We start from the raw sequence: 23,259 nt of genomic DNA on the forward strand, positions 1-23,259 counted from the left end.
TAAGAATTAGAAAACTAGAAAAGGCACTTTTTGTTTTTACAGGTTTATTTGTTGTAATCTGATCAACAAGCCTTTCTTTCCATGATCTGCTTTCTAGGGTAAAGAATTTGCCTTCTTAAAACCCTCTCTTTCTAGCAGATTTTATTTGCCCATGTGGCCTTGACTCTTGCTCGAGAGTTATCTGAGAAGACCAATAAGAGATTTATTGTAAAATTTAGTGAAAAAAAAGTTTCGAATCTTTAAGACCAGTTTTCCCAGAACTGTGGAAATATGTTATTGTAATCGCCCAGTCAATTTTTCATTTGAATCACCTGAAATATGCATAATAGGATGCTGTGTGCTTCCAGATTTGTGTGTGGGGGATCTTTAATGATTTTTAGATTAATTTTTAAATTGCAATATAGTTGACAAAAAATATTGTTAGTTTCAAGTGTATAGTGATTTGACATTTGCGTACATTATGAAATGATCACCATGACAAGTCTAGCAACCATCTTTCCCTAAAGTTATTACAATATTATTGGCCATATACCCTATGCTGTATATTAACATCCCCATTGCTTATTTATTTTATAACGGGATGTTTGTACCTCTTAACCCCCTGTACCTAATTATCCCCACTCATCATCCCCTTTCCCTTTGGCAGCCACATATTTCTTCTCTATATCTATGAATCTGTTTTCATTGTGGTTTGTTTTGTTTCTTCGAGTCCACATATAAGTGAGATCATACGGTGTTTGTCTTTCTCTGTCTGACTTATTTCACTTTTCATAAAACCCTAAATTAATTTTCTTGATTGAATAATTCAGTCCATGATATAAATCTCAAAAAGGTTTAAAAAGATAGTGAAGTCTCTACCCACTGTCATTCTGCCTCCCAGAAAAGTCAGCTACTGTCAGTAGTTTCTTGTTAATTCTTCCAGAGACTTTTTTTCAGTGTATGCAAACCATTTCATACTTTTTCACCCCAGTTTTACAAAAATGATAGCATACCATATATATGTAGTATGCTGTTCGAGTTTGTTTTAAATTTAGTCTCTCATATGTCTGAATGTAATAAACACATGGTTGTGTTATCAGCTCTTTGGTGAACAGCTTTATTTGTCACTGTGTCTTTCTTGGGCTTCCCAGGTGGCAGGCACAGCGGTAAAGAATCTGCCTGCCAGTGCAGGAAATGCAAGAGACGTGGGTTCCATCCTGGGTCAGGAAGATCCCATGGAGTAGGAAATGGCACCCATTCCAGTATTCTTGCCTGGAAAATATCATGGACAGAGGAGCCTGGTGGGCTACAGTCCATGGGGTCTCAAAGAGCTGGACACGACTAAATGACAGCACACACCCACTCACACGTATCATTCTTATCGTATTGTAGTTCAAGGTTCAAACAGACTGTGGTATCTGGATAAAGATTGAAGGTTAATTTGCAGTGTGATGGTTTTGTAATAAGACACCAAAACTACAGCCTGGAGTAACGTGTAATGTTTTCTGAGTATATCGTCCTTCCGATTAACTTGCTTTGTTCCTTTTCAGCGGTTACCCATGCTTGCTTATCATCTTTTTTCCTTTCTTTATATGTATATTGCATATATTTTTACTTTTTGTTTTTTCAATAGGATATTTTCTATATTTTTCCTTATTCTGGAACTGATCACTTAAATTATTGTAGTTGTATTACATTACCTTGAAATTTCAGTGTAGGTAAGTTCAGGAAAGCTACCTGAGATCTGCTAAGGCTATATTTTAAATCTCTAAAATACCTTCTACAGTTAAATTATTCTAAATATTTAGGGTACATTAACCCTTTGCACTGAGCATTAAAGCAGAAGTAAAGACCCCTTTCCTTTCATTTTAGTAGCTTGTGCGTTTGTGAGACTAGGGTCTCTTTCCCTGGCCCAGCGAAAGGTTGCTTTTAATTTTGTCTTTTTCCTGAAAGGATCATTCAGGCATCTATTTTCAGTGAAGAAAATGTTGCCTGTTTTAGCTGTTTTCTCAACATTTCAAGTAATGAATGAAAATCACTTATTGGAAAAGTAAATGTCCTTATTAAAACATTTTCCGCTTATTGTTTGATAGTAAAATTAGGTGATACTAGATGATTAACCGGAGAAGGCGATGGCACCCCACTCCAGTACTCTTGCCTGGAAAATCCCATGGACGGAGGAGCCTGGTAGGCTGCAGTCCATGGGGTCGCTAAGAGTCGGACACGACTGAGCAACTTCACTTTCACTTTTCACTTTCATGCATTGGAGAAGGAAATGGCAACCCACTCCAGTGTTCTTGCCTGGAGAATCCCAGGGACGGGGGAGCCTGGTGGGCTGCCGTCTATGGGGTTGCACAGAGTTGGCCATGACTGAAGCGACTTAGCAGTAGCAGATGATTACCACAGAAAAAAGAAAATTGAGAGTTGAATTAAAATTCTTCTAGTTTCTTAGGCTAAATGTTTACCTGCCTCCTCAAGGCCCAGCAAGTTGTCTTATATAGTAAAGGACCATGTGAACCAGAGGTTTTTCCACCTTCTCATCTTATTGTTTTAATGTGTATTTTAGAATCAATCAAATGATGTTATCAAGTTGTGGAGCCTTCCTTTTCTCTAAGGCTAATGCAGTCCCAGTGCCTTTGATAATTGCTCTTGTTGAACCTTTTTATATTGTTTGTAATGCATTCAGATCTCATTTATTTGTTTATTCCTCAGGCCTGGGATCTGCCTTGCATATGTAATACATACTTGGCTCTATGGTCTTAAACTAAATCAAAAGACAGTTACTGGCAGGGTTTCATGGTGAGAGATAGTGACATTTAATTGTGTTTTAGAGACAAGAGTAAAGAACTGTTCATTTGTTTATTTTAAAGATACTTTTTCTCTGTTGTAGTATCTTGACTGCATGTTTTAGTAGGAAAAGCATTTGGTCATAAAATTCCTAGATTTGCCACTTCCTTCTACCAGTCATGGGATTGTAGTTTTCTCAGTGTAGGCAAGGAATGATCTTTGTGCAACTTAGAACATTTTGGTAAGAATCACGTAAGATACTGTTTGTGAAAAAAATACTGCATGAGAAAGCATTCTGGAAAACATTCAACACTGTTTTTGTATTTTAATGAGTACATATGGGATATTTGTACTTTTAAGAAAAATTGTCCAAGTCTCAGGTATTTAAAAAAAGTATGTAACATAAAAATATGGAGATATAAAGAGAAAATATAGTAGGTTGTTTTTAAACTGTTTTAAAGTTGGCAATTTTATGGTTTTTCCTCTGAACAACAAACTAGAACTTGGCCATAATACCTCCTTTTATTCTGATAAATAGGAAATTGAACCGAGTGGCTTTAATATAAGATAGCCCTTATATTTGGATATCCAGGATTTGGATAGCTTCATTAGAAGATAACATATCTGATATTTCCTTTTAAAAGAAGAAAACATTTTCTTTTATTCTACAAATATTAATTTAGTTGAACAAACACACAGTATGTTGCTTTTTCCATGCCAGGCATTATTCTGAGTGTTTATGAGCATTAACTCTTGCAGTTCTCCTAACAATTCTTTCAGGTAGGTACACCTGTTGCCATTTGACAGAGGAAGGACCTGAGAGGGACAGAACAGTTTTAGCCCTGTCTGGGGTTCACAGCTGGCAGTGAGGGAGCCCAGATCTGAGCCCCTGTGATGACCACCATGGCCAGGCTCTGTGCTTGGTGTGGGGCATCCTGCCTTAGCCTTGCCTCCCATCTGTTACATTCTGGTGAGGGAGCAAGTGCCAGCAAGGGCAGCAGAAAGGGCAGAGAGGACACGGAGGCCTTCTGGTCACCTCCTGCCATAGCCTCTTGCCTGCCATATTGTTTCCTAGCAGTGAATTAAAGAATACCGCATGCAAATCTATGAATCTAATTGTTGAAATGGATCATACACACAGAAGATAGACATCCAGAGTCAAAGAACATGCCCTGGCAGTTTTTTCTGTTTGCTGCCTCCCCCGCCCTTTTGTTGAGAATTTCTTCATTGCAGAGTAATATCATACATAAAAAGAAGTCACACAGCTATCCTTGTTCACCTGTCACAAAACCTGCTTTGCAAGGCTGACATCAGCTAAAGCCCAGTGTTTTTAGTTAGGAGAAAAGGCCTGTCTTATTTAAGCTTCTGGGACTAGACAAGAACCAGTAAATCATTGACTTATTGTAGAGAGATTCTTTTTACCACTTCATGGTAATAACATAAAAATGGTTATGAGTATGTGTGATGAGAGTATTAACATAATTTTTTTATCAACTGAGTTGCTAACTCTAAACCCTTAAAGCAGAGCCAAGATGTATTTGTTTTATTTATTTTTATTTGTTTTATTGCTGATCAATGAAGAGAATCATTTAGATCTACAGAATGACTTTAAATCCTTTTTTGCGGTTGGCAGAAAGTTTGTCTGTATGCACAGCATGTTTTTTCTTTTTGAAATGGAGATAATGAATGAAAGCATTTCACTGTGACTTGGGTAGTACTTCTGCTAGCTAAATTGTTGAGACTTGCCATAGATAATTCCCTATTTAGAGGTAGCATGGTACTTTGAAGGAGGCCTCCTACATGGGACCTGCTCTCTCATCTGATCAGAAATGAGAGGCAGTGGAGAGATGGGGGTCTTCGTGTAGGGAAGGTGCTCAGAGGACACTAACAAAGAGGAAAAGGAAGGCACACATGAGACATGCTCGTGCTCAGCCGCATGGAGGAAGCTGGATGTCGAGTGCTTTTCTGCTTTCCTTGTTCTTGTCAGATTTTTGCCTGAAACCTTTCCCTGGCAACATACCTTATAGAATGGCGGGCAGGGAGGCGCAAAATCAAGCCTGTAGACTTGGTGGTGTTGCTATCACAGGTTTGATGCTTGAAAAGCTAAGCATTCCTTTGGTACTATTTCGATCAACCAGGATGCATCTTTCTAGACCTTGTAATTGTGAAATCTCATGTTTATTTAATATTGATCTAATTAAAGTATCAGTTTATAAAAATAACTATTTGGTCATGGAAATCAAGTGATATTTCATGTATTTTTTATGTAATAGGCTATATGGGAGTGCTTCCCTGATAGTTCAGTTCGTAAAGAATCGACCTACAATGCAGGAGACCCTGGTTCGATTCATGCGTCAGAAAGATCCGCTGGAGAAGGGATAGGCTACCCACTCCAGTATTCTTGGGCTTCCCCTGTGGCTCAGCTGGTAAAGAATCTGCCGCAGTGCAGGAGACCTGGATTCTATCTGTGGGTTGGAAAGATCTCCTGGAGAAGGGAAAGGCTACCCAATCCAGTATTCTGGCCTGGAGAGTTCCGTGGACTGTGTATAGTCCATGGGGTTGCAGAGAGTCGCACACTAGTGAGTGACTTTCACTTTCAGGCTATATAGGTATACTTTTACACTTAAAAATGGGCAGAAGCATGCCTAGATTTTTTTTAAATCATTGCTTGATTAGAATGGGGTAAATAGTTCATTTTCACAATTCTGTATCATCCTTTAAGAAGTCTATGAAAGTCTAGACTTTGATTTATTTTATTTTTTGGATATTGCTGCTAAATTTTCTAATTCCTCACTGTACCTCTCTTGCCATCAAATTGGGATTTAGTTTGGACCCTCTGTGTTGTCTCATCTCTTGCTCAGTGACTGGCTCCCACCCCTGCAGCCTTCAGTTCATGACTGAGGGACCTCTGCCTTTAGTCAGAAGTCACTACAGAGGTGTTGCAGTTCTGAGTGTAGAAGGGACCCAGATGCTTCAGACCAGGAGACCGAAGGCACCTGTAGGCTCAGAGTTCTCCATTGAGAACTGCCAGATGCCTGTCTTAGCTGTCTCACTTTCTCAGGTGGCAGGAGCCCTGTTATTTCTCCCTGACCCAGTGCTTATCACAGTATCTGTATGTGATACTTACTAAATGTTTAATTAACAGTTGAGTTAACTGAGATTGTTAGACAGCCCTCATCTCCTTTTTAAAATGTAGTCCTTTGTGAAGTTGTATCTTTTATAATTCTCAATTTTGTCTTATTAATTAAAAGGCATCGCAATAAGATTAGTTTGCCTCTGATATATCAGTAAGTGGGTTTACAGGGTTTAGACACTTTAGTCAAATGTTCTAAAAAGTGGTTTATTCCTATTGCTGAACTTATCCCTCCCTGGAAGGTGATGGAAGCTTTATAATTAACTAGGTCCCTGTCCCTTACCGTGGGCCGGATTGTTTCTTTTGTATATCTCAGTCCTTCAGGTCTTTTCTTTCTCCCCTTTCTCACCAGGAATGCCTCTGGTGGGGAGAGGCATACCGCAGGGAAGGCTCATGCTGAAGGGGCCTCTTGGTGCGATGCTCCCACCTACAGGTCCTTGACATCTAGGCTGAAGGGAGGGTTTTGCTGGGCCATCAGCCTTCTTCACCCCTTACTGGAGAACACCTAGGTCCTCTGCCACTGCCTACGCTTCTTAGTTCCTCTCAGTTGGACATACCCCGGCTCTATCTGAAAGTCTGCCTTTACTGCTCTGAGCTCGTCCTCTTTCTCTTGAAACTGCAAGGCTAGAGGGGCCTGGCTGCATCTTCCCTGTATCAGCTTCTGAGTTCTCCTTGCACAGGGCATGGGTAAAATGCTGATCTGGTTCTCCAGGCTTGGGTCCTGCTGTAGTTAAAAGAGCTAAAGGAAGTTAAAAAATTTTTTCTGCTCTTGGGTAATGCTTCAAGATGCCTTAAAGTTTTCCAGTTCAAAGCCAGTCAGTATACTGTTTATTCCGGATATCGCTGGTCTTTTCATCTGAGGGTCTAGGAAGGTGAAAGGCTATATGGAACCATGATGTAAGAGAGAAGAAAAAAAACAGTTTAATAATTACAGTTTATCCCTATAATTATATCAACATTCTTCCTAAGCTGCTTCCATAAAAGGGCCATATTTCTCTTTGTATTCTACATTTGGATTCACCAGTACTCTTAGAAAGAAAATTCAGACAGAAACTCAGTCCTACAGTATAATGGCAGGTGCCACCAATAAATGCTGACACAAACTGTCAGCGGAGTGACCACCATAGTTGAGAAAGGCTCCCTCTCAATGCAGAGAGTGTGGAGTTCTTTTTAACCACTTTGCTTTTGTATTTCTTTTCCTTTTAAAAGCTGGTTGACAGTTGTCTTAATGCCTGGTTTGGTCACTTCTGCTAAAATGCTAAAAGGCATTAATAAATTAACATATGTTGATAACACCTCAGCACTGTTGATTGAGAGAAGTTAAAGCAGGCAAAGTGACAGGGCCTTGAATTCTTACTGCTAGAGTGGTATGAAAGCAAAACCCAGAGTCACAGCCATCTCAGTTACATATTTATGAACAAATGAGTAGCTGACTCAGTTCACAGAGTATGGAAATAGTTTGGGCCTGGAATTATCTTAGTAGATATTGTATAACTTGTAACTAAAAACAATTACATTTGACCACAAGGTGACTATTAATAACTAAACTGCCTATGTTGTTTTCTTTCTTCTTTAGTCAAAGAAAAAGAATTAAAAGACCTTTTAACCATTTAACTTTTTACTCTTTAACTAGATGTGCACTTGGATTTAGAAGACCGCCTGGCAAAATTTATGAAGACAGAAGAAGCCATAATATACTCATACGGATTTGCCACGATAGCCAGTGCTATTCCTGCTTACTCTAAGAGAGGGGACATTGTGTTTGTGTAAGTTACCTTTACCTACATTTCAAAATTCCTTTGGAAATAATATTGGCCTTCCTAGAAAATGTCTCTGTTAGAGATCATCTACCTAAAATATTGATATTTTTTTAACATTGAGAAGGTCAAACTTCTGCAGGAAGGGGCTAGCCCTGTGCCTTCCCTATGCAGCTCCTGACAGCATGGTGTCCTTGTGAGTCCGTGATCATAACCCACTCACACTCCCTGCTGAAGTCACTCCACTTCGCAGCGCCCTCGCTGCAACTCCTGGTCTCTGCTGATCTTGCCCCATGGGTTGTTTAGAACACTGAAGTCCTGAGTTGGGGACTTATAATAAGGACTTGTGTCTCTCTTTTTATGAACAATGGAAGCTATTAAGTGAAGTGTGACAAAACCAAATTCTGGCTACAGTGTTAAAGAGGAAGCAAAAGTCAGTCTGAGACCTAAAATGAAAAGTTATTTAATAATCTGCGCAGAAGATAACAGAGGCTTGGGCTAGCGGCAGGTACTTTTGATGCTGCCTGTAACCTGCTACCTGGGCTCTGCCAGCCCTCACTCTGCTCCTCCCCTCTATGGTAAACAGCAGTACCACACATCCAGTGCCCATGTATGTTTGCTTCTGGAAAGTTAAGAAAGTCCCCAACAAGGGACTAGATTTTTAATAAAGCATAGTTACAACTACAGTGTCATCAGTGTTGCTTTGTACAAGTACCGCCCCATAAATTCTTTTTGAGTTTAAAGTCCAGAAAAAGCTTACAGTTAACAGTTGAACTTGTATGCTTCCTTTGTCAGATAATAAATACTATATTGTCCTTTTGGTTTAGTTGCTGGGAAACCTAGTCTAAATTCACTTTCAAGTCTTACACTTGGTGTCTTAGAACTTAAATTTCTAGTACATCATTAGACAACTTAATTATTTCCTTGTACATAATTTTAAATATTCCACCTGAAGTCTATTTGAAGGTAGGCACCCTGGAGGTAAAAATGGTATTTAGTAAATGATTTAATGAATTGTTTTTGATAAATTCATTAGGCATAGGCAATATGCCTGAGGTTTCATTTTCTTTCTTTTGTAGTAAACTGTGATAATGCTTTGTCTGCAGATCTCAGAGCAATGGTTGTTCATATACTTAAATCTTTCCTTATTACTTTATCTTTCTATTACTTTATGTACCCTTTACTAATGAAATGCTTTATGTTGAGATAATTGTGGCTTTACGTACACCTGTAAGAAATGCAGAGATTTTCTGGACCCCTTACCTAGTCTTCCCCAAAAGTCACGTCTTGCAAAACTCTAATACAGTTTCAAACTGGAATGTAGACACTGATAAAGTCAAGATAATCCCTGGTTTTGTCACACTCATGTCCCTTCTACCCTGTTTTCTCTTTAACCCCTGAAGGCAATGGCACCCCACTCCAGTACTTTTGCCTAGAAAATCCCATGGACGGAGGAGCCTGGTAGGCTGCAGTCTATGGGGTCGCTAGAGTCGGACATGACTAAGCGGCTTCACTTTCACTTTTCACTTTCATGCATTGGAGAAGGAAATGGCAACCCACTCCAGTGTTCTTGCCTGGAGAATCCCAGGGACGGGGAAGCCTGGTGGGCTGCCGTCTATGGGGTCGCACAGAGTCGGACACGACTGAAGCGACTTGGCAGCAGCAGCAGCAGCAGCCACTACTTTCTTCCATTTCGGTAATTTCATCATTTCAAGATTGCTGTACATATGTAATCATATAGTAGGTAATATTTGAGGATTGCCTTTTTTCATTTTGAATGAATTCTCCAGAGATTCTTTAGAGTTGTTGTGTAAAACAGGAGTTTGTTCCTTTTGATTGCTGAGCCACATTCCATAGTACGGATACACCAAAGTTTGTTGAACTATTCACCTCTTAAGGACATCAGAGTTGTTTTTAGTTTAGGGCAATTACAAGTAAAGATGCAATAAATATTCATGTATAGGTTTTTCTGTGAGCTTAAATTTTATTTCTTTGGAATATAGACCAAAGAGTGCAGGTGCTGGTCATGCAGTGTTACACATTTCATTTTTCAAGAAACTGCCAAACTTTTCCAGAGAGCTATATTATTTCACATTTCTGTCAACAGTATATAAGTGACGTAGTTTCTCCGACATCCTCAGCAGCATTTGGTGTTGTCACTATTTTTCGTTTTAGCCATTCTGTAGGTGTATAAAGATATCTCATTGTGGTTTTAGTTTATATTTTCTGATAACTAGCCATACTTAACTGTTTTTAGACTTTGTTAGTCTTGGCATAGGAGAAGGAAATGGCAACCCACTCCAGTATTCTTGCCTGGAGAATCCTGTGAACAGAGGAGCCTGGTGGGCTGCTGTTTGTGGGGTCGCACAGAGTCAGATACAACTGAAGCGACTTAGCATGCATGCATGCATTGGAGAAGGAAATGGCAACCCACTCCAGTATTCTACTGGAGAATCCCAGGGACAGAGGAACCTGGTGGGCTGCTGTCTATGGGGTTGCACAGAGTCGGACACAACTGAAGCGACTTAGCAGCAGCAGCAGCAGTAGTCTTGGCATCAGAATACTTTCTGAAGTCAATTTGAAAGTGTTCACTCCTCTTCTAGTATTTTCTGGAGAAATTCTATAAACATTTGTTAGAATTCTCCAGTAAAAACAGTTGAGCCTGGAGTTTTTTTGTTTTGTTTTGTTTTAGAAGTATTTTAACTATGAATTTGATTTCCTTAGTACTTATAAGGCTATTTAAATATTGAGATGTAGTAGCTAGTGTTTTTCAAGGAATTGGTCCATTTCTTCTGAATCATCAAATTTATATGTATAGCATACTTTGTGGTATTCCTTTCTTATCCTTCTAATGTGGTATACCTTTCAGTTCAGTTCAGTTGCTCAGTCGTGTCTGACTCTGCGACCCCATGAATCGCAGCACGCCAGGCCTCCCTGTCCATCACCATTCACTCAGACTCAATCGAGTCAGTGATGCCATCCAGCCATCTTATCCTCTGTCGTCCCCTTCTCCTCCTGCCCCCAATCCCTCCCAGCATCAGAGTCTTTTCCATTGAGTCAACTCTTCGCATGAGGTGGCCAAAGTACAAATGTCTGGAAGCCCATTTCCTTCCTGACTGGTAATTTTTGTCTATTCTCTTTTTTGTCATTTTTGCTAGAGATTTGTCAATTCTATTGATCTTTTAAAAAAAAAATCAACTCTTTCATAGAATTTTTTTGTACAGTGTATTTTTGTTTTCATTTCTGCTAATTTTTGGTGCATTTCTTGTCTCCTCATTTTCAGTTTATCTTATTCTTTCTAGGTTCTTGAAGTGGGAACTTCAATTACTAATTTGAGGCTTTTCTTTTTTTCTAATGTGTTAGTGTTATAAATTTACCTAATCATGCTGTAGTTGTGTTCCATGAATTTGATGTGTTTATTTTCATTTTCATGTAGTTCCTTGGATTTTATTTTCCTTAATACTCTCTTTGACCCATAGGTTATGCAGAAGTGTGTTGTTTAGTTTCCAAACCCTTGGAAAATGTAAATTTGTCAGTTTTGTGGCCTGTGATATGATCTTTCTTGGAATATATTCCATGAATTCAGTTCAGTTGTGTCCCACTCTTTGCGACCCCATGAATTGCAGCACGCCAGGCCTCCCTGTCCATCACCAACTCCCGGAGTTCACCCAAACTCGCATTCATCGAGTCTGTGATGCCATCCAGCCATCTCATCCTCTGTAGTCCCCTTCTCCTCCTGCCCCCAATCCCTCCCAGCATCAGAGTCTTTTCCAATGAGTCAACTTTTCGCATGAGATGGCCAAAGTATTGGAGTTTCAGCTTTAGCATCAGTCCTTCCATAGAACGCCCAGGACTGATCTCCTTTAGGATGGACTGGTTGGATCTCCTTGCAGTCCAAGGAACTCTCAAGAGTCTTCTCCAGCACCACAGTTCAAAAGCATCAATTCTTCAGCACTCAGCTTTCTTGACAGTCCAACTCTCACATCCATACATGACCACTGGAAAAACCATAGCCTTGACTAGACAGACCTTTGTTGGCAAAGTAATGTCTCTGCTTTTGAATATGCTCTCTAGGTTGGTCATAACTTTCCTTCCAAGGAGTAAGCATCTTTTAGTTTCATGGCTGCAGTCACCGTCTGCAGTGATTGTGGAGCCCCCAAAAATAAAGTCTGACACTGTTTCCACTGTTTCCCCATCTGTTTCCCATGAAGTGATGGGACCAGATGTTTCTGCCATAAGAGTGGTGTCATCTGCATATCTGAGGTTATTGATATTTCTCCTGGCAATCTTGATTCCAGCTTGTGCTTCTTCCAGCCCAGCGTTTCTCATGATGTACTCTGCATACAAGTTAAATAAGCAAGGTGACAATATACAGCCTTGACGTACTCCTTTTCCTATTTGGAACCAGTCTGTTGTTCCATGTCCAGTTCTGACTGTTGCTTCCTGACCTGCATACAGGTTTCTCAAGAGGCAGGTCAGGTGATCTGGTATTCCCATCTCTCAGAATTTTCCACAGTTTATTGTGATCCACACAGTCAAAGGCTTTGGCATAGTCAATAAAGCAGAAATAGATGTTTTTCTGGAACTCTTTTGCTTTTTCCATGATCCGGTGGATGTTGGCAATTTGATCTCTGGTTCCTCTGCCTTTTCTAAAACCAGCTTGAACATCTGGAAGTTCACGGTTCACGTATTGCTGAAGCCTAGTTTGGAGAATTTTGAGCATTACTTTACTAGCGTGTGAGATGAGTGCAACTGTGCGGTAATTTGAGCATTCTTTGGCATTGCCTTTCTTTGGGATTGGAATGAAAACTGACCTTTTCCAGTCCTGTGGCCACTGCTGAGTTTTCCAAATCTGCTGGCATATTGAGTGCAGCACTTTCACAGCATCATCTTTCAGGATTTGAAGCAGCTCCACTGGAATTCCATCACCTCCACTAGCTTTGTTCATAGTGATGCTTTCTAAGGCCCACTTGACTTCACATTCCAGGATGTCTGGCTCTAGGTGAGTGATCACACCATCATGATTATCTGGGTCGTGAAGATCTTTTTTGTACAGTTCTTCTGTGTATTCCTGCCGCCTCTTCTTAATGTCTTCTGCTTCTGTTAGGTCCATACCATTTCTGTCCTTTATCTTTGCATGAAATGTTCCCTTGGTAGCTCTAATTTTCCTGAAGAGATCTCTAGTCTTTCCCTTTCTGTTGTTTTCCTCTATTTCTTTGCTTTGATCACTGAGGAAGGCTTTCTTATCTCTTCTTGCGACATTGTACAGGAGACAGGGAACAAGACCATCCCCATGGAAAAGAAATGCAAAAAAGCAAAATGGCTGTCTGGGGAGGCCTTACAAATAGCTGTGAAAAGAAGAGAAGTGAAAAGCAAAGGAGAAAAGGAAAGATATAAGTATCTGAATATATTCCATAGTCACTTTAAAAAAGAATGTTTTGGCAAATACAGAGAAAAGCCCGTATGAGGACAACAGTGAGAATGCGTCACTTCGTGACAGGACACGTGATTAATTTCCTTCCTTACGCATTTCGGTTTTTCGTATGATAGTATTCAGTGATCAAATGTTGTACTGATCATTATTTGTTGAAAGTCAATGATACACAAATTAAAACCAAAAGAAACCACACAAAAGATTTATTTGCCACTTCTATCTTATAATCCACTCAGAGAGAGAGGTAGTTTTACATGTCAACTTCCTAAGATATATTTCTATATATCATAGTTTTAGTGAAACAAAGAGTAATTTCCATGAAATTTTATTTACCTTTTGAGGAAAATTATTTTTCTCAATTATCATTAAATGTGCTGTGCTATGCTTAGTTGCTCAGTCGTGTCTGACTCTTTGTGACCCTGTGGACTATAGCCTGCCAGTCTCCTCTGTCCATGTGGATTCTCCACGTAAGAGTACTGGAGTGGGTTGCCATGCCTTCCTCCAGGGGATCTTTCCAACCCAGGGATTGAACCCAGGTCTCCCACATGGCAGGTGGATTCTCTGAGTCACCAGGGAAGCCCTGTCATTAAATAGGAAAACAATATTCTGCTGAATGGAGTGTTCTGTAAATGACAATTAAATCTTCCTGATTGGTGTTATTGAGTTCTTCTGTATCCTTGCTGATTTTCTGTTTGGTAGTTCTGTCAAACTACTAGTGCTACAGGTCTATCAAACTGTTGTTGTTGTTTGTCTATTTCTTTTTTCATTTTTATCAGTTTTTGTTTGTTACCTTTTGTAAGCTCTGTTACTTGGTACATGTTTAGGATAAGTTTTCTTGACTAATTAACACTTTTTATTATTATATAATGGCTCAACAGTTAGTTAGAACTGGACATGGAACAACAGACTGGTTCCAGATAGGAAAAGAAGAACATGAAGGCTGTGTATTGTCACCCTGCTTATTTAACTTATATGCAGAGTACATCATGAGAAATGCTGGGCTGGATGAAACACAAGCTGGGTTCAAGATTGCCAGGAGAAATATCAATAACCTCAGATATGCAGATAATACAACCCTTATGGCAGAAGGAAAAGAACTAAAGAGCCTCTTGATGAAAGTGAAAGAGGAGAGTGAAAAAGTTGGCTTAAAACTCCGCATTCAGAAAACTAAGATCATGGCAGCCAGTCCCCATCCCTTCATGGCAAATAGTTGGGGAGACAGTGGAAACAGTGAAAGACTGTTTTTGGGGGCTCCAAAATTTCACTGCAGATGGTGACTGCAGCCATGAAATTAAAAGATGCTTGCTCCTTGGAAGAAAAGTTATGACCAACCTAGACAGCATATTAAAAAGCAGAGACATTACTTTGCCAACAAAGGTCTGTCTAGTCAAAGCTATGGTTTTTCCAGTGGTCATGTATGGATGTGAGAGTTGGACTATAAAGAAAGCTGAGCGCCAAAGAATTAATGCTTTTGAACTGTGCTGTTGGAGAAGACTCCTGAGTATCCCTTGGACTGCAAGGAGATCCAACCAGTCTGTTCTAAAGGAAATCAGTCCTGAATATTCATTGGAAGGACTGATGCTGAAGCTGAACTCCAGTACTTTGGCCACCTCATGTGAAGAACTGACTCATTAGAAAAGACCCTGATGCTGGGAAAGATTGAGGGCAGGAGGAGAAGGAGACGACAGAGGATGAGATGGTTGGATGGCATCACTGATTCAATGGACATGAGTCTGAGTGAACTCTGGGAGTTGGTGATGGACAGGGTGGCCTGATGTGCTGCAGTCCATGGGGTTGCAGGAGTCAGACATGACTAAGCAACTGAACTGAACTGAATGACTTTCTCTGTCTCTGATAATTTTCTTTGTTCCAGAGTTGTCTTTATCAGTTAATAACACAGGCACTCTGCTTCCCTTTTGAAAGTTTTGTGTGGTGGATTTATTGTATGTAATAAATATGTTCACTGCCTGTATTATTGTATATAATATACATACATATTCCCTTACTACCTACCTATCTCATTACATCTGAAGGCAATTTCTTATAGGCAGTATGTTTAATCCTCTGTGCCAGTCTCTGTCTTTAAATTGTATATTTAAGCCATTTACATTTAATGTAATCATTGGTATATGAGAGCTTATTGTTCGGTTGCTGAGTTGTGTCAACTCTGCAGCCTCATTGACTGCAGCATGCCTGGCTTCCCTGTCCTTCACTATCTCATGGAGTTTGCTCAGATTAATGTCCATTGAATGGGTAATGCTATCTAACCATCTGAGAGCTTAGATCTACCAATTTTTATTTTTCATTTTTTACTTGTTCTGTTTGTTTTTTGTTTTCCTTTTTCTTTTTCCTGCCTTTCTCAGGGTTAATTGAATGTCTTTGAGAGTTCCATTTTTATTTATCTTGTTTATCTAATACAATCACTTATATCTTTTTTTTATAATACAGTTGTTTTAAGTATTTCTTGTAAACACCTTGAGAACCACGTGAGATAGTGTTGTAATTTTTACTTTAACCATCCAAAAATAATTTAGAAAACTCATGAGAAGAAAAGCCTACTGTGTGTGTTCATACTTTTTACTTTGTTCTTTCTTCCTTCATCAGAATGTACAGTTATTTTATTTTATTTATTTATTATTTCTATGTGGAGAGCTTTCCCTAGCTATGCATTTAGGGGAGGCCCGCTTGAGAAAAACTCTTCATAGTTTTTTCCAACTGAGAATGTCATCTTCTCTTCATTACTAAAGAATATTTTTACTAGTTTTGGATTCTTGGTTGCCAGTCTTTTCTTTCAGTATCTGAAATACATTGTGATGCTCTTTTCTGGTGCTCTTGGTTTATGATGAGAAGTATACTGCCACTCAACTTTATTTTATATATAAGATGTCATTTTTTGCATGCTGTTTTCAAGAATTTTTTGTTTGTCACTAGTTTTCAGAAATTTGACTAAAATTGTATTGGCATTTATATGCTTGGGTTCACCTGCAAGAATTTCACTCAGCTTCTTTAATCTGTTGGGTGAAGCCTCTTGCCAAAGTTGGGACTTTTTTCAGCTATTATTTATTTAAGTACCTATTTGGTTCTCTTCTTTGGAACTCCGCAGAGTTGAATGTTGCGTATTTTATTGTGGTCTCACAGGTCCCTGAGACTCTGTTATTTTCTTTCCAGTCTGTTTTCTCTTTGCTATCTACATTGACTTGATTTCTACTGTTCTGTATTTTTAGCTCTCTGATTTTGAGCTCATCCACTATGCTTTTTCTCTTGACTATTTTGTTTTTGAATTCTAACATCTCCATAAGATTCTTTATTTCTTCCCTCTCTCTGCTGAGACTTCCTGTTTCTTCATTTGTTTCAAGCATGTTGGTAATTACTCACTGAAGCATTTTCATTGTGACTGCTCTGAATCATTGACAGATAATCGTAACAGCTTTGTCATCTCAGTACCTATATTAGTTGATTTTTTTTCCATTGTTTGATGTTTTTTGGTTCTTGGTATGACATTTTCATATTATGCTATTATAGTTTATGCTTTATTTAAATGTTCTAATTGTTTCTCTGACAGTCTTCCAGCAGGGGCAGGGGGCACTGCTGCCTCATTACTGCCAGATGGAAATACAAGTCCAGGGTCTCCACTGGGCCTCCATTGACACTGACATGGGGTTATTTTCATTTCTGCTGGTTGTTGATGGGAGTCCTACTCTTCTCTGAGCCTCCCCTGACATGCCCTAAGCATAGAGAGGGGAGAGTGCCTCTCATGCAAGAGGGTTGGAAGTTGGGTCTCACATGGTCTTCACAGTGGGAGCCACTTGTTACTATCCAGTAGGGATACATACAAGTTCTGGTTGTCTTCTGTGACAGTGCCCTTGGGGGTGTTGGGGAGCCTTGTTATTGCCTTGTAAAGGCTAGAGTCTAGGTTCCCCCTGAGCCTTTGCTGATGTGGAGGGGACAGGCCCAGGTTGTTTTTGATTTGGCTGCAATAGAGACATTATTGGGCTTTCCTGGTGGCTCAGAAGGTAAAGAATCCACCTGCAGTATGGGTGACCTGGCTTTGATTCCTGGATTGGGAAGATCCCCTGGAGGAGGGCATGGCAACCTGTTCCAGTATTCTTACCTGAAGAATTCCTATGGACAGAGGAGCTTGGCGGGCTTCAGTCCATGGGGTTGCAAAGAGTCGGACATGACTGAGTGACTAAGAACACACAGAGAGACATTATCATTTGCTGAGCTGCCCCCTTTCCTGTCCTTGGCTACAGAGAGCAGACTTTTGTCAGACCTTTTTTGTCTATGCCTGTTGGCATTTCCAGTTTGCCTGCTGCATCAGTTCCAAATCAGGAAAATCCAGAAACTTGTTTCATGTCATTTCTTACATCCCTTGGTTGTGTGCTTTTTCTTATTTTTCAGTATTGTCTTATATTTGTTTTATACACAATGTCCAGGATTTTTGGTTTTACCCAGAGAGAAAAATAGGAAAAATTAATAATGTCTTTCTCCCCAGAAGTAGAAGTCTTGTTTGAACTTTTAAATAATACACTTAATTTAAAAACTATATTCCACCCTCTCACCACAAATAACTCAATTTGGGAGATCGTACTGAAGTTTAATCTACATGACTCAGCATTCTCTCCTGGGTTATGTAGCGTCAACAGTCCAGTATTCATTTTCATGGCAAAGTAATGGCAGAGTGGTGGCCAGTCAAATCAGAGATGTTATTGATGATAAGATACATCAGTGTTTCATTTAGTTTTCAGAATGAGAAAATTACTGTGAATATCCATACAGTAAGGTGCATGCTGATTTTTCAAAGATCAAAATATGGCAAGAGTGTGGTGCTTGGAACAGAATCAATATGGTAGTTAGATGGAAAGACTTGGCAGAGTGAAGCGCAAACAATCATGTATTCATGTTCAAACATATTTTATCTATTTACCCTCTTCAGTTTAACAAGTGGATGTTGGTCAACTTACAAAAACAAGCATTCCTTTTCTGAGAATGTTGACAAGACTCTTTAAACCCCAGTCTGGTGGGTCTGTCTTTCTTGCAGAGATAAAGCTGCCTGCTTTGCTATTCAGAAGGGATTACAGGCATCACGTAGTGACATTAAGCTGTTTAACCATAATGATATGGACGACCTGGAGCGACTACTAAAAGAACAAGAGATTGAAGATCAAAAGGTATGATTCTTTTGAAGAAAATGATACAGTTCTTTAGTACTTTCTAACCAGCTAAATTATAAATGAAATGGTAATTTGTCATGAAAACTGGCCTGTGGATCACATTTGGGTATTAAATAAAGGTGTTCTTGCTTATTAAATGTACCTCAGGTTAGAAAGCCAAGTCTGATAGTAATTGCCTCATCATTGTCATCATTATATGTGGCAAATTTGGAAAAACGGTATCTAGGCAGCTTTCTAAAAAGAGAAAAAGAAAAACGGCATGCACTTTGGAGATGGAGGAACATATACTCAACTCTACAGAAATAACACCAGAATTCATTACAGTGTTAACAGGATATACCTAGTGAATTCAAAACGGACTTATTCATATCAGAATAAATCATGTATCAGTCCACTGGAAAAAACAGTGGCAGCGTATCTTAATCTATGAATTTATGTGAGACTTCTGACTCCAGCCTCATCCCAGGTCTCTGAGTGACTGCTTCCTATGGGAAGCGACTGCCTCAAGCATGGTTTCCTTCCCTCCTGCAGCCTGTTAAGACTTCTCAAGCACCTGCGTAGGTCCTTGGGGCAGGGAGGAAATTGGGGGAGTGGAACTTGCTCCTTGTTGTTGTGATAAAGGGGGAAATAGAGGAAATGTGTTCAAAGCATCACCCTTAGAATTAGCGGGAACTACTGTATGTAGATGTACTAGTAACCTGGTCACCAGATCCTTGGTTTGAAACACCACTTTCAAGTGGACTTTTCCACTGCAACTCATCCATTGCTAGAGTAACTGATAAAGATGCTCATCACATTCTTAATTTTGTGTTAATTCCCATTTTTCTAGATACTTGTTTTATTTCTTTTGGATTCAGTTGTCTTTGTTTAGGTGATAGCCTAGGAGCAGCACTACATGATCATACACATTCTTGTGGTGAATATGCATAGACTCTGCTCTTCTGCTGTTCTGCGATAGATGTGCTATAAGCTGTGTTTTATAATTATACAATTTAGAAAAATCTATAGATGTTAGGGAACGGCTTAAAATTGAGACCATACCACCTATGAATTCTTTCTACAAATTGTAAAATGATGCCCCTTATTATAATTCAGTAATAGAATACTACCGTATTGAAGAACGCTGCTGTAGAAGGTATGACCAATGAACTGGTCTGCTGTAGAGTTATTTTGCCAAGTTAACATTGTACAAATTTGGAAGACAACATACTCAAGTTTTGTGTGTATGTATTTTATAAGATTTACAATCTGTGGAACTTTTTTAAAGTGAATAACCAGGAATTATCTTAAAATTTATTTCCATTTTATAGTTTTTACCTTTTTACTAATTAATTCTACCATATTTTCCTGCCAAGAGTAAGCTTTCTAAATTACTTTACATTTTGATTTTTAGAAATAAATCCTTTAAAATTTTATTTTAATATTTAAATTTTTATATATTTCCTACTTAGATACTTGTTTTTACTTTGAAAGTGAGTTAAAATATTGCTGTTTAGTCTGGATTTGGATCAAACTTTTTTTGTCAAAAATTTCCCAACTTATTGGGGTTCATATGTTTTTTTCATTCCTTTTCTTATGGAGTTCTCGTATCCCATATTAATCCTTCTTTAAGAAAAAAAAAAAAAGACAGTAGATTAAAAACAGCAGTTCACAGAAATACAAACAACTGAGCAAATAAAACATAGTCTGACCTCACTAACAATTACAGAAATTAGGGTAAAGGTTTTTGCCTGTCCAATTAGGGAAAACTTTTATGGTAGTAATCAGTGCCACACTGATGTATGTGATGATACAAAGGGTCCTCCTCTAGCTCAGATGAGAGTTTCAGTTGTGACAGCCTTTCTAGAGGATAAATGGGCGCATATATTCTAGGATTCTTAAATACCCGTATCCTCTGGAGTTCTATCTTTAGAAGATAAGATAATCAGAAATGGTGTCAAAGATCAGTGGGGTGTGGAAAGGCATGTGTTATTTGAAAAAGTCCCTCCACCACACTACTTTTGAACATCACTGGATGAAGCCGTAGTCAGTTTCACTTGACTCAGTTTTGAGGAATAAGAAAGGTAAAGGTTTCATTTGTTTTTTGGTTGACAAGGGAAATCAAGGTTTGTCTGTTTTTTTAACTTTTTATTATTAAAAGATCTGGCACATTCAGAGGAAATAGTAGTAGAGTGAAGCTCCCAGTGCCCTTCTCTCAGCTCTGTTTTCAAAATTCTGTCATTCTTGTGTCATCTGAACCTTCACCTACCTCCCCACCCCATCTCTGTGAAGATGATGATTGTCATCATCATTATAGTTCTTCTTACTTTAGGTAAAATTTACAGACACTGAAATACATAAATCCTAGTCATACAGTTTTGACCAGTGGTTATACCTATGTATGGACTTCCCTGGTGGCTCAGACGGTAAAGCATCTGTCTACAATGTGGGAGACCTGGGTTCCATCCCTGGGTCGGGAAGATCTGCTGGAGAAGGCAGTGGCAACCCAATCCAGTACTCTCGCCTGGAAAATCCCATGTACAGAAGAGCCTGGTAGGCTGCAGTCCATGGGGTTGCAAAGAGTCCGACATGACAGAGTGACTTCACTTTCACTATACCTATGTAGCCCAGGTGTCCTGAGCCCTGTCACGACGTAAAACATCCACTTCTCCCCCAGAAGATTCCCCTGGGTCCCTTCCCAGTCATTCTGGGCTTTGGAGGGTTGTGTTTTTGTTTTAATTTTCTCAGATTCTAAACAGTTTGTATTTGTGGGTGAGGCCTCCTCATTGGCTGAGTGAGTGAGTGAAGTTGCTCAGTCGTGTCCGACTCTTTGCGACCCCATGGACTGTAGCCCACCAGGCTCCTCCATCCATGGGATTCTCCAGGCAAGAATACTGGAGTGGGTTGCCATTTCCTTCTCCAGGAGATCTTCCCGACCCAGGGATTGAACCCAGGTCTCCCGCATTGTGGCAGACACTTTAACCTCTGAGCCACCAGGAAAGCCCTGAAGGATTGTATATGAAGCCCTCATTGGCTATGTGACCTGAAAACATGTAGGACAAGAAAGCACTGTTTTTCATCTCATAGTAACAGGATCGCAAACCTTAAACTTGAAATTAATTTAGTCTATTTATTTATCTTGGTGAATACATCTTGTAATGTGAAAGTGCTAGAAAGCACCTAACAGATTTTTATATTTGGAGTTACTAAAGTTTAAAATGTCTGTTTTTTTCTTTTAAAGAATCCTCGCAAGGCTCGTGTAACTCGACGTTTCATTATAGTTGAGGGATTGTATATGAATACTGGAACTGTTTGCCCTCTTCCAGAATTGGTGAGCAACTATGTCTATTAATTATTTGAGAATTAAGACTATTTGGCAGTTATACCTTTTGTTTATGACCACTTTTAATGTATAACATCTACACTGCTTTGCTTAATAGATGTCATAAGCACAATCTGATCATATTAGGGAAGTAGATGAACATAAATGCCAACCATGACATTTAAAGAGTAATCATGACTGAGTTTTTTAAAATCAACTTTATTGAAGTGTAATGGATACGTAATAAAAGACACTTATTTTAAGCGTGTGATTTGGTGTGTTCTGACAGGTGTACACCACTGTATCACCAGCACCACAGTCATGATATAGAGCATTTCTGTCACTCCAGAGGATCCCTCAGGATCACTTCTTAAATGATTAATGATGTTGAGCCTCTTTTCTTGTGTTGGCTAGTTGTTGATCTTTGGAGAAATGTCTGTAGAAGCCTTTTGCCCAGTTTTAAATTGGATTGTCTTTTTTGTTAAGTTCTTTGTATATTCTGGATACTAAACCCTTATCAGATAATGTGATTTCAAATATTTTCTCTCATTCTGTAGATTGTCTTTCCATTTCTTTAATGGTGACCTATAATGCACAAAGGTCTTTAATTTTGGCACAGTCCAATTTATCTAACTTTTTGTTCTTACTTGTCTGTGTATATTCTGTGAGAGAGGGGTTCAGTTTCATTCTTTTGGATGTGATTATCTGTTTGTCTCTCCATTTGTTGAAGAAGCTATTATTTTCCCATTGAATGGTCTTGGCACCTTTGTCAAAATCATCTGACTGTAAATATATGGGTTCCTTTCTGGACTCTCAGTTCAATTCCATTTGTCTATCTAGCCTTATGTGAGTACCATGCTTAATTGCTTAATTTATATAGCTTTGTGGTAAGCTTTGAAATCAAGACATGTGAGTTCTCCATTTTTGTTCTTTTTCAAGATTCTTTTGGTTATTTGGAGTACCTTGAGATTCCATTTAAATGTTAAAATCAGCTTTTCTATTTCTGTAAAAAATGCCATTGAGATTTTTTTATAGGGGTTGTATTGAATATTTAGATTGCTCTTGGAAGTATTATGATCTTAATGATAGTTCAGTTCAGTTCAGTCGCTCAGTCGTGTCCGACTCTTTGCGACCCCATGAATCGCAGCACGCCAGGCCTCCGTGTCCATCACCAACTCCTGGAGTTCACTCAGACTCATGTCCATCGAGTCAGTGATGCCATCCAGCCATCTCATCCTCTGTCGTCCCCTTCTCCTCCTGCCCCCAATCCCTCCCAGTATCAGTCTTTTCCAATGAGTCAACACTTTGCATGAGGTGGCCAAAGTATTGGAGTTTCAGCTTTAGCATCATTCCTTCCAAAGAAATCCCAGGGCTGATCTCCTTCAGAATGGACTGTTTGGATCTCCTTGCAGTCCAAGGGACTCTTAAGAGTCTTCTCCAACACCACAGTTCAAAAGCATCAATTCTTTGGCGCTCAGCCTTCTTCACAGTCCAACTCTCACATCCATACATGACCACAGGAAAAACCATACCCTTGACTAGACAGACCTTTGTTGGCAAAGTAATGTTTCTGCTTTTGAATATGCTATCTAGGTTGGTCATAACTTTCCTTCCAAGGAGTAAGTGTCTTTTAATTTCATGGCTGCAGTCACCATCTGCAGTTATTGTGGAGCCCCAAAAAATAAAGTCTGACA

At 39.2% G+C, this 23,259-nt stretch overlaps 1 protein-coding gene across 4 annotated transcripts in view; it reads left to right on the forward strand.

Annotated features, from left to right (window-relative positions):
* Window positions 1-23,259, forward strand: part of SPTLC1 (serine palmitoyltransferase long chain base subunit 1) — a 69,765-nt gene that overhangs the window by 24,398 nt on the left and 22,108 nt on the right. For all 4 annotated transcript variants that reach the window (XR_008713802.1, XM_055579110.1, XM_055579109.1 and 1 more), the window contains 3 exons: window positions 7,533-7,665; window positions 18,132-18,261; window positions 21,485-21,574. Coding sequence is in view for 3 of the 4 variants with exons in the window: in XM_055579110.1 (XP_055435085.1) it covers window positions 7,533-7,665; window positions 18,132-18,261; window positions 21,485-21,574 (353 nt within the window). In the remaining variant the exon portion in view is untranslated. The remainder of the gene's footprint in view (window positions 1-7,532; window positions 7,666-18,131; window positions 18,262-21,484; window positions 21,575-23,259) is intronic.

The sequence above is a fragment of the Bubalus kerabau genome, chromosome 4 (genome assembly GCF_029407905.1).
Source record: "Bubalus kerabau isolate K-KA32 ecotype Philippines breed swamp buffalo chromosome 4, PCC_UOA_SB_1v2, whole genome shotgun sequence".
Lineage (NCBI taxonomy): Eukaryota > Metazoa > Chordata > Mammalia > Artiodactyla > Bovidae > Bubalus > Bubalus kerabau.